The sequence below is a fragment of the Marmota monax genome, unplaced genomic scaffold, assembly GCF_021218885.2.
Source record: "Marmota monax isolate L192 unplaced genomic scaffold, Marmota_monax_Labrador192_F-V1.1 WCK01_AAM20220418_F8-fsc00088, whole genome shotgun sequence".
In the NCBI taxonomy this organism is placed as follows: domain Eukaryota; kingdom Metazoa; phylum Chordata; class Mammalia; order Rodentia; family Sciuridae; genus Marmota; species Marmota monax.
In genome coordinates, this window is record NW_026694492.1 from 5,546,863 (window position 1) to 5,561,565 (window position 14,703).

General features: G+C 33.1%; 1 protein-coding gene across 3 annotated transcripts in view; it reads left to right on the forward strand.

Moving 5' to 3' along the window:
• Wdr7 (WD repeat domain 7) overlaps window positions 1-14,703 on the forward strand; it is a 333,762-nt gene that overhangs the window by 92,478 nt on the left and 226,581 nt on the right. For all 3 annotated transcript variants that reach the window (XM_046419459.2, XM_046419460.2, XM_046419461.2), the window contains exons 15-16: window positions 6,715-7,484; window positions 8,773-8,861. In XM_046419459.2, the coding sequence (XP_046275415.1) occupies window positions 6,715-7,484; window positions 8,773-8,861 (859 nt within the window). The remainder of the gene's footprint in view (window positions 1-6,714; window positions 7,485-8,772; window positions 8,862-14,703) is intronic.

The window sequence follows — 14,703 nt, forward strand, 5'->3', positions numbered from 1 at the left end:
TGAAAGGAAGTGAACTAACATGAACTATATGACTACGTTGTCATTTATACCCAATTGTGGAATCGTATCTTATTCAAAAGCAAATAATCAAGATAAGTGAATAGTATATGATCTGATTTCAGTGTGAATGGATTCTCTGAAAAGAACTCCCTTCATTTACCCTCACAACTGGTGTTAACTAACAGTAGTACAACAGCAGAGGGCACCAAATATCCACTTCAATCTTACACATTTTCTTGATAATTCCTAGTTTTTAATGTTTCCCTCTCCAGTCTCTCCTCTCTTTCTCTTCCTTCCTCCCTACCTTTCTTCCATTTTTCCAAAATTAAAACAGTCATTATTGAAATTGTATTGTAAATACTTTTTAGGAGATGGGGAGGTTTTTCCCCATGTAATTTTTAGAATATTTTAAAAGCACTTTAAGACATCAGTTTGTTTTAATTCAGTGTACCTTTTATATTTATCAGTGTGCATCAGAATTTCAGAAATTCTTCTAAAGGATTTTCTTCAAGAAAATATCATATACAAAATCCAAGGGGAAAGTTATTATTTTTTAAATTATTGTTCTTTTATTTTTCCTAACAAAAGATCATTGAGTAATAAACAAATTTTTCTTACAATATGTAGGAAATAAAAATTTTTAGAATATGCATTATAAGTGTGATATATATATATATGTATATATATACACATATATATGTATAATGATTCATTTTGCAAAATAGAAAATTTATGATTTGCCAAGTACAAATTTTCTTTTGTTCTGTTTTAGGACTCAAGATTGACAATTATAGAGGGGTGTGTGTGTGTGTGTGTGTGTGTGTGTGTTGGGACATTTTTTTGCCAGTTCTTTGTATCCTTAATCTCTGCTTTCAAAGCAGATTCTGATTAAAAAATAAATAAATAAAGCCTTCTGGTATAAATCAACTCTATTTTTATATGGAAATATGAACCATATATATCATTCATTATATGTTGAACTCAGTACTTGTTCATGAAAACAGTAAATTATTGTACAAGATTACTTAAAAGGATAGTCTTGAAAATTATGATATTAAGTAAGCTTTGAAATCAGGACCATTGAATTGAATGTTGAATGAGTAAAATTATTGCCAGTGTTTTAAATTTCTTTTAGTCATTGGATAAATGAAGTGCACTTAAAATATTAATCCTTGTTAAGACTTTTACAACATTATGATATTGGTTTTAGGGGAGAAAGCTGTCAGGTGTTTCAGCAGACATGATTTAACCTGAATGTATTCAAACTTATTATGGTGATAAATGTTATAACAATGAAACATCAACATTTTTTCCTCAGCAGATTCAAAATTATTGCTTTTTGTTGCTGGGGTATATTGCATCTAGTGTATGTTTGTTTTGTATGTATACTAAAAAATATCCATGCTTAAATAAAGATTACTCCTATCATCATGGTGCTGTTATTTTCCTGGGGTTTTTCACTTGAGAAACAATTTTACCTTGTATCCTTTGCATGATTGCCTGCCATAGGTTTGATTTTCAGTGGTGAGGAAGCAACACAATACTGTTTTCCAACATTGCATTTCTGTTGTATTTTAAGTCAGAGTTCTTATTTAAGATCTGAAGTGACAGATCTGTATTTTCCTCATACAGAAAATATAAAGTTATAACAGACTTGATATTTATAATAAAGATGTCAAATATATCTTTCTTATGAGCTTTTTAAGTAGGTGTTGACATATGTGTGTATTTTGCATTTATCATTGAGTTTTACTGGTATTTTGAGAGCTTTTCATTTGTGTGAACCTTATACCTTATGATTCCTTGTTGGATCTTTTTAAGTAAGTTTTGAAACTATTTCATTAATGTAAAAGGCTTTATTTTCTCCCAAGCATCTGGGAGATAATAGGCACTCCACAAATATTTGTAGAATTGAATTTAATCTTTCTTCTATGATAAATTAAAGATGAATTTGAGAGCACACATTTCAGAGGTTCTTAATAAAGGTGACAGAGCAAACATTCCTGTTAAATATTTCCTGGATCGGATAGCCTGTATTTGAAATTATTAAGAATATACAGTGATTTGAAGGAATTTGTCTTAGTGCTATATCTATAATTAAGGTGAGACCCTTGGCATTTGATAGATACTTTTTTCATTTACCTGTAACTAAACTTTACATTGCTAGTTAGAAAATAAGATGGGTCAGTGGTTAACTTTGCTGGGCATGTGTATTTTGTTGTAGTAAGATTTTTACATTAGAGAAGCCACTTGTCAGGTAACACAGGCTCTGCAGGCCTTGGTGATGTCAGAGATTACAGCTCATCTACTTTTTTCTCCTGTTTTACTTTGGTTTTTCCCTACTTTCAGCTGTTTCATTTTGGTGGCGTTTTTCTTTTCCTTACTCTTCCTGTGAGTTACTGGTAAGTACAGGGTTTGCACAATGACACAATCAGTAGCTCTGAGAATGATAAGAGGACTCTTGCACAATCACATGCAGATGTCATGGTACCAGATGTTAGATAACTTTCTAGTAGTCCAAGCACATGACTGTCTGCTGGAGTACCTCCAGAAAGACAGAAATGGGAAAATCTGGGGGTGCCGAAAGGGGCACATGTGTGGCTGACATCTCATGAGAAAGTTTGAGGTCTACCTTGTGTCCTCACTCTTGCCTTCTTTTTACTTTAAGCTGCTCTTGCTGCTTCACTAATTTCTTTACCAAGCATGTTTACTCTTGCATTCTTTGTGCCACATCATCCCTGTCTCTTTGCTAAAAGAATTTTGCAGATCTTTACTGGGAAAACAGTATCTGTTAAAGCACTGTGGAGTTCTCCTTGTTTCATCTAGTTGTTCCTACCTCATGTCAGGTCTGTCTACTTAGCAGTGTTATAAGGTAGTATTTTACCTTTTGCAGTGACATAAGCTACCATCATATCTAGCTTGGTGCCTGGGCTGTAGCAATGGTTTAGTATGTAGTAGCTATCATTATTAACAATAATTTTTCATATCACTGATGTTATATTAGATATGATACACTTATTGTACATAATTTTATGTGTTGTTCACTGACATTAGTGTTGGAAGGTACAAAGCATTAAGAGTAGCTTACAGGTCCAATGTTTGAAAAAGCCAGTATAAAGCACAGTGCTGTGAGAAAAGGTCAGCATCTCCTTCCATCCCACAGTTTACATTTTCATCTCTACTGCACACTTTCACCTGGATGGCTTCTGTTGCCTCCATTTCATATTCCTGTCGCTGCTGTAGCTCCTTTTTGGTAATCATTGCTGGTGGAAGACTTTATATGATTGAATTTGATCATATTACTCCATTAAAGGGTTTGGATAGTAGTTTTCAAACTTCCTTGCATCAGATCATCTGAGTACTCATTATACAGATTCTGGCACATTCTTAGACATATAGATTCAGGTCTGATATCAGGCTCAGGAATCTGTATTTCCCAAACACCCCTGATGATCCTGAGAAAAGTTGTTTAGTGGCTCCCGGGCCTGCAAGATCAAGTTCAAAAGCCTTAATGTGACCCCGATACTCCAGGGAAGCATTCCTTGCATTCTTTATATTGATCACCTGTGGGTTTTATCAGTGTCTATCCTGTGATGTTTCCGATCCTTGTTCTTTTTCATATCCTGCTACCTTTCTGCCAGGAGTGCTCTTTCATACCGCTTTTATGAAGTGCTCTTGGTCACTCCAGGTGGAGTTGGTACTTTTTCCACTGTGTCCCTTTCTTGTGCCTTGCAACCACCCTCTTTTTATAGTACCATTCATACTACCCTGTTATTACATGTCATTCTCTGTTATTCGATTCAATCTGTTACTTAGGTTCCATGACTAGAAAAGCCATTTCTTACTCTTCTTTTTGTCCTCAGTGCCTTGCACAAATATAGAACATAATAGGCCCTGAGGTGAGTGTAGAATGAGTGAATTAAATACAGGAGTAAGACTCAGAAAGCCTTGATTTTTTTTTTTTACTTCCTATATGTAACTTCATATTTACTAATATGCAGCATAAATTCATCGCATTACTTAGGTTGTTTAAGTGTTTTATGAAAATATTTAAGCCAGGCATGGTGGCGTATACCTGTAATCCCAGGAGCTTGGGAGGCAGAAGCAGGAGGATCGCAAATTCAAAGCCAGCCTCAGCAACTTAATGAGATTCTAAGCGACTTAGTGAGACTGTCTCAAAATAATAAATAAAAAGGGCTTGCGGATATGGCTCAGTGTTAAGCACCCTTGGGTTCAATCCTTCGATTAAAAAAAAATTATATGCCATCCTCCTTTAAACATCAGTTCAGAAAAGTTTATATAAAGGGGTAGTGATAAGATCTACTTGAAGAATTCTTTATGGTGTAGGAGCCCATTGATTAAAACTGGAAAAGTATTTTATCAAATCAATGGTCTTGAACTTTATGCATTTTATTTCAGAGCATATTTTTCTAGTTATGAAAATAATATGCATTATTTATAATGTAAGAATTAGAAATACAAACAGAATGTTCTATAATTCCACTACAAGATATTACAATTAACATTTTGTGTGCTGTTTCTTTCCAGTCTCTCTTGCTATACTCATATATTTAAGTGTTAAATAAGTGAAATTGGGACTATACTCTGCACATGCACGTGACTATGTAGTTTTATTTCACTTAAAAGTGGAACATAGGCATTTTGCCATGTGATTAACTATACCTAGAAAGCATGATTTGTAACGATTGCAACATTCATTCTTACATATGGCTATGCTCAAATTATTTACCTATTTCCTTATTATATATTTAGGTTGTTTCCAATTTTTAAAAAACAGATGCCAAAATTAGGATGCTGCTTCACTGAACATCCTTGTATATAAGTCCTTGTCTGTATTTCTGACTTAATATTTAGGTTAGGATCCTGGAAATAAACATATTGTATCAAACAATGTTTTAATCTTAAGGGTTCACAAAGTATTTTGTCAAATTACTGTTCCAAAAGCTTGCACATCTGCTGTGTGTTGATTTGATTTTCACTATACAGGTTTTAGTGTTTCTTGTTAACAAATTTTTTAAGTGATGTGGTTATTTTAACTGCAATTTCCTTGATAACTAGTTTGAGCAGGTTTTCCATGTTTTTATTGACTATGTTTCTTTTACTGTGAATTGTCTTTGACCTTTATGTTTTTTCCCTTTTTCCTTTTATTTGGGCATTAGTATTCTTATTTACTTAAAAAAATTTGTATAGATTATAACTTCATTAGTATTATTTCCAGCATAGTTTATTTCTATTTCTTACTTGCCTTTTAACAATTGTTTTTACAGTAGAGAATTTTAAGCATGCTTATCATTTCTCATCTCAAGATCAGACATTCATCTATATTTTGATTTAGTTTTCAGAATTTGTTATTATCTATTTCTCTTAATAATATATGATAATGGAATGTTTTTTGGCAGAAGAGTGACATGATTAGATTTGTGCCTCAGAAGGAAGTCTGTGGCTCTGTGTGGGTGGACTTGGGGTAAGGCAAGATGAATGCCTGTGCAGCCTGACTTGAGCGGCAGACCCAGGGTCTGAATTTCTGTGGTGAAGGTGCAGTAAGAAGGAGTAGTGGTTCTTGAGGACTAAGAAGACACTGCAGGCTTAGTGGGAGGGTATAGGTGACACGTGTTAAATAGGAGGCTGGCTCCGTGGGCCATCCAACTACTAGCATGTGGAAATACAGGACTGGAATTACTTTCAGAGGCCGGTCTGGCTGGAATTTGGGAGCAGCTACTTACAGGTGATATAGTTCTAGTGCCAAAGGAATAATGAGCCAGCAGGTGGCTGCCGAGGAGGAGGAAGGGTCAGAATTAGATAGCTTGGCTCTCTGGGGGCAGTAGATGGGGATTCAGGGATGCTATAAGGTGGTTTTTTATTCTTTCTCTTTATTTATATTCTCAGTCTCTCAGGAATAACAACAATAGCAATAACTGCAAAGATTAGGAAGGTCAAAGACTGAAGAGTTCCCACTGGATTTACTGTACTAGTTTCACTAAATTTGACTAAAAGGGACAGTAGAAGGGGAGGGGAATAGAAGGGGAATGGTCAGACTAACATTTCAGGATCTGGAACAACAACAAAAAAGACTTGAATATGTTCTCTATACTGAGGGAAGGGAATCTGTGAACAGGGAGGGACTGTAGGCAAATTAGCTGAAGAAAGGATTTGGTGGTACAGCAATGTCAAAGGATTGGAAGTCAGAATACTCGAACTCTTTAGGTAGAACAGTAGTTCATTCATAGACACAGAATTTGCCTATAAGTTATTGAAACAAATTTTAATCTCTTCTATGAGCAAAGAGACTCTTTGCTTCAATAAGACACTTTTTCTTTGATTTTTAAAAAATCTTTTTTTTTAATTTTTTTAATTTAGTTGTTGATGGACCTTTGTTTTATTCATATGTGGTGCTGAGAATTGAACCCAGTGCCTCACACATGGTAGGCAAGCACTCTACCACTGAGCTACAACCCCAGCCCCTGATTTTTAATTAATGACATTTTATGATTGTTTCAGCATACAGTTCTAATTGTATAAAATGGTTCTTTAACATGCTGCTGCTGATTTGCAAAGTTAGTGTTATTTTTAATGAGATAAACCCCTGAAAAGACAGCTTAAGAAGCATTTTAATTCTGCTATTTATTGTTCATTAATGAATAGTAAAATTAAATACTTTTAATTATAACCATTTTTTAAAAATATCTGTTGCAGGGGAATTTACCTAAATATTCTCATAACTCCCTGATGGTTCAAGCAATAAAGACAAACCTCACAGACCCGGACATACACGTGCTTTTCTTTGATGTGGAAGCGTTGATTATTCAACTCCTGACTGAAGAAGCCTCTAGGCCGAATACTGCGCTTATTTCCCCAGAGAATTTGCAAAAAGCATCTGGCAGTTCAGACAAAGGGGGCTCTTTTCTAACTGGAAAACGAGCAGCAGTTCTCTTCCAACAAGTGAAAGAAACTATCAAAGAGAACATAAAGGAACATCTCCTTGATGATGAAGAGGAAGATGAAGAGATAATGAGGCAGAGAAGGGAAGAAAGTGATCCTGAGTATCGGGCAAGCAAATCTAAGCCCTTGACCCTATTAGAATATAACTTAACTATGGACACTGCAAAATTGTTCATGTCCTGCCTTCATGCCTGGGGTTTGAATGAAGTTCTGGATGAAGTTTGTCTTGATCGCCTTGGAATGCTGAAGCCACACTGTACAGTATCGTTTGGCCTTTTATCGAGAGGAGGTCATATGTCACTGATGCTGCCTGGGTATAATCAGGCTGCTTGTAAACTACCACATGGGAAAGCAGAAGCAGGAAGGAAGTTGCCAGCAATGGAGGGAGTAGGAAAGGGGACTTACGGAGTATCCCGAGCAGTCACCACCCAACATCTCCTGTCTATCATATCTTTGGCAAATACTTTAATGAGTATGACCAATGCAACTTTTATTGGTGACCATATGAAGAAGGGTCCTACCAGGTGTGACCATGATAGTTTGATTTTATTTTTAAGTTTTTAAAAAAGAAACCTATTTTTGTTATTGTTACTTTTTTTGTTTCTAAATACTTAGACCATTTCAGTGTTTCCCCTTTAAATTTTAAAACACAAGTCTCTAAAATGCTTAGTTTAAGATATATATATATATATATATATATATATATATATATATATATATATATATATGTAATTATATATATACATAAAAAACATATAAAAATTACATATATATATATATATATGTAATTTTATATATACATAAAAAACTTACTGGCTATTAAAAGGGGGTTTAGAATGTGGGAATTGATCATATAGACTAGCTCTTGAATAAATATGATTTTAAAATTGTGTACTAGTTTAAAATGCTTCTCAAACACAGATGCAATGAATGATATGTTTTCAGTGACTGGCTTCAGAATTTTGTAAGTATAATCTGAATTTTTCAGCAGGGAAAGAGAAAACAATTTTTGAAAACCAGAGTACTGTATTAATGTTTTTAGAACATCTAGCTTGCATGCTGGTTTCTATTTTCCCCAGGTTATGAAGACAACTTTTTATTATATTTTATTGAGAGTTGACCACCATATCAAGAATTTTTTTAAACAAATAATTATATAGCACTTACTCTGTGTTAGGTTTTGTTGTAAGTATTTTACAAGAACTAACTCATTGGTGCTGTTAACTCTATAAGGTAAATGGTTTTATCATCCTTTCATTATAGTTAAGAAAACTCAGATAAGTGAAGTGACTTGTACAAGGTCACATCTGCAATCAGTGATAGAGCCAGAATCCAAACTAAGATCTTCTGCTTCTGGGTCCAAGATTTTGTAATGCCTTAATGCCTTTTTTTATATGTTAGGACTGAGTACTTTTAAAATCCAATATATTGTTCCATGAATTCATTTGCACCAGTGATAATGGGTTGGCTGAAATCTTAGCATGCTAATATTGAAGAATGGAGAATTAAGAATATTTACCCGTCAGTGGTAAATATTGGAATGTTCATAAATATTTCTTGAACTAATAGTATAAATTGTAGGTATAAAATTTTTACTTGCTACTTGCTTTGTTTTATCATATTAAAATTTGAAATGGAAAATGTTAGTGCATATAAAATTCTTAAAAAGCCATCTTTTTGGAACAGTAAATTGAGAATGTTTTTTATGTTTCTTTGCAATTAATTTGAATCTAGAAAACAATATTTTAAGTAGTTCTAGAAATATGAAAATGTGAAAGAATATATACATGTATTTTTTTCTTCTATTTAAAGGCCACCTAGACCAAGCACCCCAGACCTTTCTAAGGCAAGGGATTCTCCTCCAACTTCCAGTAATATTGTGCAAGGACAGATTAAACAAGGTAAAATTAAATCTTATTAAGTAATTGACATGACATTTCAGCTGTAGAAACTGAGGAGACATAGCTAATGTATAATCATAACATTTTGTTTGTCTCAGGTTGTTAAAAGAGAGAAAAGTTGTTATATTCCAGATGTAAATATGGATAATTAAGATGTCAGTTAAAAATAAATCAAATTTATTTGGAAATTGATAAATGAGCATATTTCACATAATTTTATTATCCTGTCTTTGCCCTAATTTTTATGCATTAGGGGCACCTTAACTTGACAACACTAGTGTTTAATTGTGTGTATCTTGATTTTAAAAGCTATACCTATTTTTAAACTACATTTAAGAATATTTAAATTCATGGTTCAATACTATAACTAATTTGCCACTTGCCAGTAGTTTATACATTGTGACTCACAAGTGGATATCCTTGTTAAACTATTCTTTTTATCTCTTTATTTAAATCACTATATACCATCATTTTCATTTTAACTTTATCTTTCATTAGTATACATACAAAAAAGTTCACAAAACAAAAATATACAGCTCAGTGATTTTTACCAGCTGAGCATTCTTGTAACTACCTTCTTGCACAAGGAATACAACATACCGAGAGTTCAGAAGCATCTTACACCCTCCCACCCTGTCATCATACCTTCCCTTCCCTTCCCTTCCCTTATAGGTCGATCATCCCTAATCAAAAGTCTGAAATCTGAAATCCTCCAAAAATCTGAAAAATTTTTTATTCTTTTTGTTCAGCTACTTCTTTGCTTTCTTTTATAGTTAACATCACCTAAGTTTAAGTTCCTAAACGTTATAATTCAGTTTTGCCTGACTTTTGAGCTTTATGTTAATTCAGACATAGAGTATGTATTCTTTTGTGCCCAGCGTTTTTTGTGAGATTTGTCAGTGTTGCATTTGATGGTTCATTTTTATTACTGAGATTATCCTGAAGAATGAATAGATCACAATTTACTCATTTTGTTTCTATTAAGAATGGTGTTAGCTTTAGGATTTTCTAAGATGCCCTTTATCAGGTTTAAGAAGTTCCTATATGTGCCTGGTTCATTGAGATATTTTTACTATTATTATGAATGGACATTAGATCTAGTCAGATGCTTTTTCTGCATCTGTTGAAATGATTATATGATTTTTCTCCTTTATTTTCTTTATAAGACAAAATATATTGACTTTTTTGTACTTTTTTATTTTAAAACAACTTTGTAATATAGACCATAGTTCATCATGATGAATTATTTATTTCGTAGGTCATTAAATACAATTTGCTAAGTTTTTGTTGAGGTTTTTTTTTTTTTTTGGTGTGTGTGTGTGTGTGTGTGTGTGAAGGATTTTGATGTGTGATTTTCATTTCTGATAATGGCTGTGCAATTTTGATAACAGGTAATGCTGGCCTACCAAATGAGTTAGGAGGGGATTCCTTTTCTTGTGTTTTCTGGAAGGATTAGTGAAAGCTTACAGGCCTGGATTTTGCTTTATGGTAAAGTTTTTTAACTACAGATTAAAAATACTTAAATTTAAAATATAAATAGATGTAAAATATAAATATATATTCATGTTTTTCAAAATTCCCCTTGAGCAAACTTTGATAGATTATGTCAAATGTATCAATAAAAAATTGTAGGACTTGAAATTTTCTCTACTTTTTCATTTTTAATTTTCATAATTTTTGTTTTTTTTTTCTGTTTTCCAAATCAGTCTGTCTAGTAGATTAATAATTTTATGGTTTTTCTCAAAGAAATAATTCTGGTTTCATTGATTTGAATCTGTTAATTTTGTTTTCTACTTCATTGATTTTTTGCTTTGATATATGTTAATTCATTATTTTCTGTTTTTAATTTGCTTATCTTTTTTAGTTTCTTAAAGTAGGAGCTCAGGTGGTCATTTAATGCTATAATTTTCTCCCCAAGAATTCATTCCTTTAGTGGTATCCCACACATTTTTATATGTTGTGCTTTTTCTTTTTGTGTGTTTCATTTATCCATAAGTAATTGAGTAATGAGTTTTTAAAATTTTTAAACATTTGGGGATTTTGTAATGATCTGTCTGGTTTCTAATTTATAATAGTCAAATTATATTTTGCATTGTTTTAATCCTTTGCTATTTTTTCAGTTTATTTAAAAAATAGAAAGTATATTTCGAGTATGTAATATGATGTTTTGAAACAAATGTACATTTTGGAATTGCTAAGCTCATTAACATGTCCAGTTCCTCTTATGTGTATCATTTTTTTTTCCTAGTGAAAACACTTCATCTTTACTCTCTGAGCAGTTTTCAAGTATGAATATGATTGTTATTAACTCAGGTCACCATATTTTGCAATTGGAATCCTTTTGAATTTGTTGATACTTGTTTTACGTCCCATAATATATTGGTACATATATTGCATGCACTTTAGGAGAAGCGTGTATTCTACTGTCATTGAGTGGAGTATTGCAAAAAGTCAATCTGGCCAAATTGCTTGACAGTATTTAAGCTTAGTGTGTGTGTGTGTGTGTGTATGTGTATTTGCTGGCTTTTCTGCCTAAATGTTTTTTTATCAGTAGATAATGACACTGACCTCTGCATCTATGAATTTGTTTATCCCTCCTTGCATTTCTATCAGTTTTTTGTTTTTTTAATCTTCCTTATTACGTGCATAAAACCTCTGGGGCTGTTATTTCTTTCTGAGTTTTTGACTCTTTTGTCATTTAAAATGATCTTTCTGTTTGCTGTTATTCTTTGCTCTCAAATCTGCTTTGTCCATATTATTGTAGCCATTTTAGCATTTTTGGCTTCTATTATTCTGGCTTATTCTCTCCCATCCTTTTTATTTAAAGTATGTTTCCTGGAAGCAGTGTGTAGTTTAGTTTTACTTTTTTTAAAAATCCTATCTGACCTGCTTTCTAAATGTTTAAACATTTGCATTTAATATAATCATTGATATGGTTAGATTTGGATATCATTCTGCTATTTATTTTTATCTTTGTCCCATTTATTCTTTATTCTTTCTTTTCCTTCTGCTGTCTTTTGGATGGATGAAGTGTATTTTACTATTTCATTTAATCTTCTTTGTTAGTTTATAAGCTAATTATTTTATAATATTGCTGGTCATTTTAGAATTCATAGTCTACATCTTTAACTTACCACAACATACCTTTCTGTGATATTATACTACTTGATACTTTTAATATTGTATTTGCATTTCTTAACTCTTGGTCTTTATGATATGATTAACTGTGTTTTACTTTTACATATGTTATAAATCTCACAAATCATTGTTAAGAATTGTGTGTAATAGTCAATTAAAGTTCAAAAAAAGAAGAAAAAGAAATGCATATATGCATATTTACACATTTGGTTACTGTCTTGATGTTATTTATTCTTTTGTGTAATTCCACATTTCTATCTGCTGTAATCTTCCTTCTGCCTAAATGACTTGCTTTTCTTGTAGAGGGAGGACCTTCTCTTTTTTAGCTTTGTGTGTTTGAGAACATTTTTATTTGCTTTTTTTTTTTTTAAAGATTTTTTTTTTCTTGTACCATGATCTGGGTTGACTGTTTTTGTTGGTCAGTACTTCATGGCTTGCATTATTTCTAACAAGAAATATGACTTTTTCTTAAGTTTGTTCCTCTGAATGTAACATTACTTTATTATTCTTGCTGCTTTAAAAATTTTCTCTTTATATCTGGTTTCTAGAAAGTTGATTATGTGCTGCCATAGTATTTCTCATATGTCTTGTGGCTGGAACTTATTGAATTTCTTAATTTTATAGTTTTCATTAATTTTGAAAAAATTTTAACCAATTGTTTTTCAAATGTCCTTTCATCTCTCTCTCTCTCTCTCTCTCTCTCTCTCTCTCTCTCTCTCTCTCTCTCTCTCCCTCTCTCTCTCTCTCTCAAATATCTTTATTTTTATTTATTTATTTTTATGTGGTGCTGAGGATCAAACCCAAGACCTCACAAGTGCGAGGCAAGCGCTCTACCACTGAGCCACAACCCCAGCCCATTACTCTTTTTTCTAGTGGACTCAAGTAACATTAGGTTGCTTGAAATTGTTTCATAGATCACTGCTTCTCTTTTATTTTGGGGTTCTTTTTCTTCCTTGGGTTTTGGTTTAAATTTGGATGATTTCTATTGCAGTGTCTTCAATTTCATTAGTCGTTTCTCATTAAACTGCCACTAATCTCATCTCAATACTTTTTCATCTCAGACAGTATGCTATGTATTTCCAGAATTCTGACTTGGGGCTTTTTAAAAGTAGATATAAATTATGGTTATAATAACTATTTTAACGGCCTTGTCTCCTAATTCTGATATCTCCTTCAGTTCTGGACTGGTTTTGATGAATTGTTTTCTTCTTTATGTGCCTCTCAGCCTCTTGGCATGCCTTATAATCCTTGATTAGATAGCAAATGTTTGAATTTTACTAAGTTGGATTCTAGATATTTTTGTTAATCTTTTGAGCTTTTTTTTTTTTTTTTGGATCCAGTTATGTGGAAACAGTTTGACTTTTTTTTTAAGTTCTGCTTTTATGATTTGTTAGGTAGATTTGGAGCATTGCTCCTGTAAGGCAGATTACTTCCTATAATGGAAGCAAGATGTTCCTGAACACTCCTATCAAATGCTTGGTTAGACTGGTGGGAACAGGCTCTGTTTCTGGCCTTTCTCTAGCCCAGAGTAGTCTTCTTCCACACAAGTTCTGATTGGTGCTCTGCTGAGCAATCCAAGGGGGCTTCAGTCTTTTTGGTTCTCCTTTCTCTGTCCTGTGAGTCATAGCTGCCCTGGTTTCCTGAAATTCTGAGCTTTGTCTACTCAACTCAGGGAGACTGCTTCACTTCTCCTCAGTTCCTCTCCCTGTTGTCAAATCTCTCTCAAGGCTATAAGCTAGACCTATCATAGAGCACACTTGGTCTCCCATGTCTCAACCCTTTATTGCTTTCTTTCTTCCTTTTTTAAGATAGGTTTGTTCTTACTCCATTTTGTTCACAGGTACAAGTGTCTCTTCCTTCATTTGAAAATAGGCTTCATACACTTTTTTGAGGGGAAGAGGTTGGGAATTGAACCCAGGGGTGCTTAACCACTGAGCCACATCCCCAGCTCTTTTTTTTTTTTAATTTAGAGACAGGGTCTCATTAAGTTGTTGAGGCTGGATTTGAACTTGTGATCCTCCTGCCTTACCCTCCTAAGCCACTGGGATTACAGGTGTGCACCACAATACCAAGTAGTGCTTCATGTACTTTATTTAGTAAGATTCTTTAAGTTTCTCCAAGTTTTAATGGTTTTAGAGCATTGTTGTATGGAGAAATGAAAATAGGCTTTGATTCAGGCACAACCAACATTTTAAAATTCCAGATCTTGTGTATTTTCTCCAAGAGTATCTATGTATTTTTCTGAATTCACTTGCAGTATCTTCCATGGATAGATTAAGCAAATTGGGCAGCACATGTTTTCCTTCATTTAGTTTAGAGATGTTTTAATGATCCTGTTAAGGATATTTTGTTGTTGCTGTTGTCGTCATCATCATCATCGTCATCATTGTCATCATCATCATCATTATCTTTGTCATCATTCTTAGCAGTTGATTCTTCTTGAATTATATCTCCCTGCGTATAGTAGAGAGAAGCATTCAGTATAATTTGTGACATGGCTGTACTGCATTGTGTATCTACCACAGTAATATTATTGGACTTGTTTACATGCTGCAGACTGAGGATTTAAAGTGACATGTTCTAATATTGCTCCTCTCAGAAAAGCATTGAGTGTAAAGAGCTGTAAACAGGCACTGAAAATTGAGTCTATTTCTAAAGCATCTATTTTAATCAATGAATTTAAGAATTTCCATTTGTTAAACAC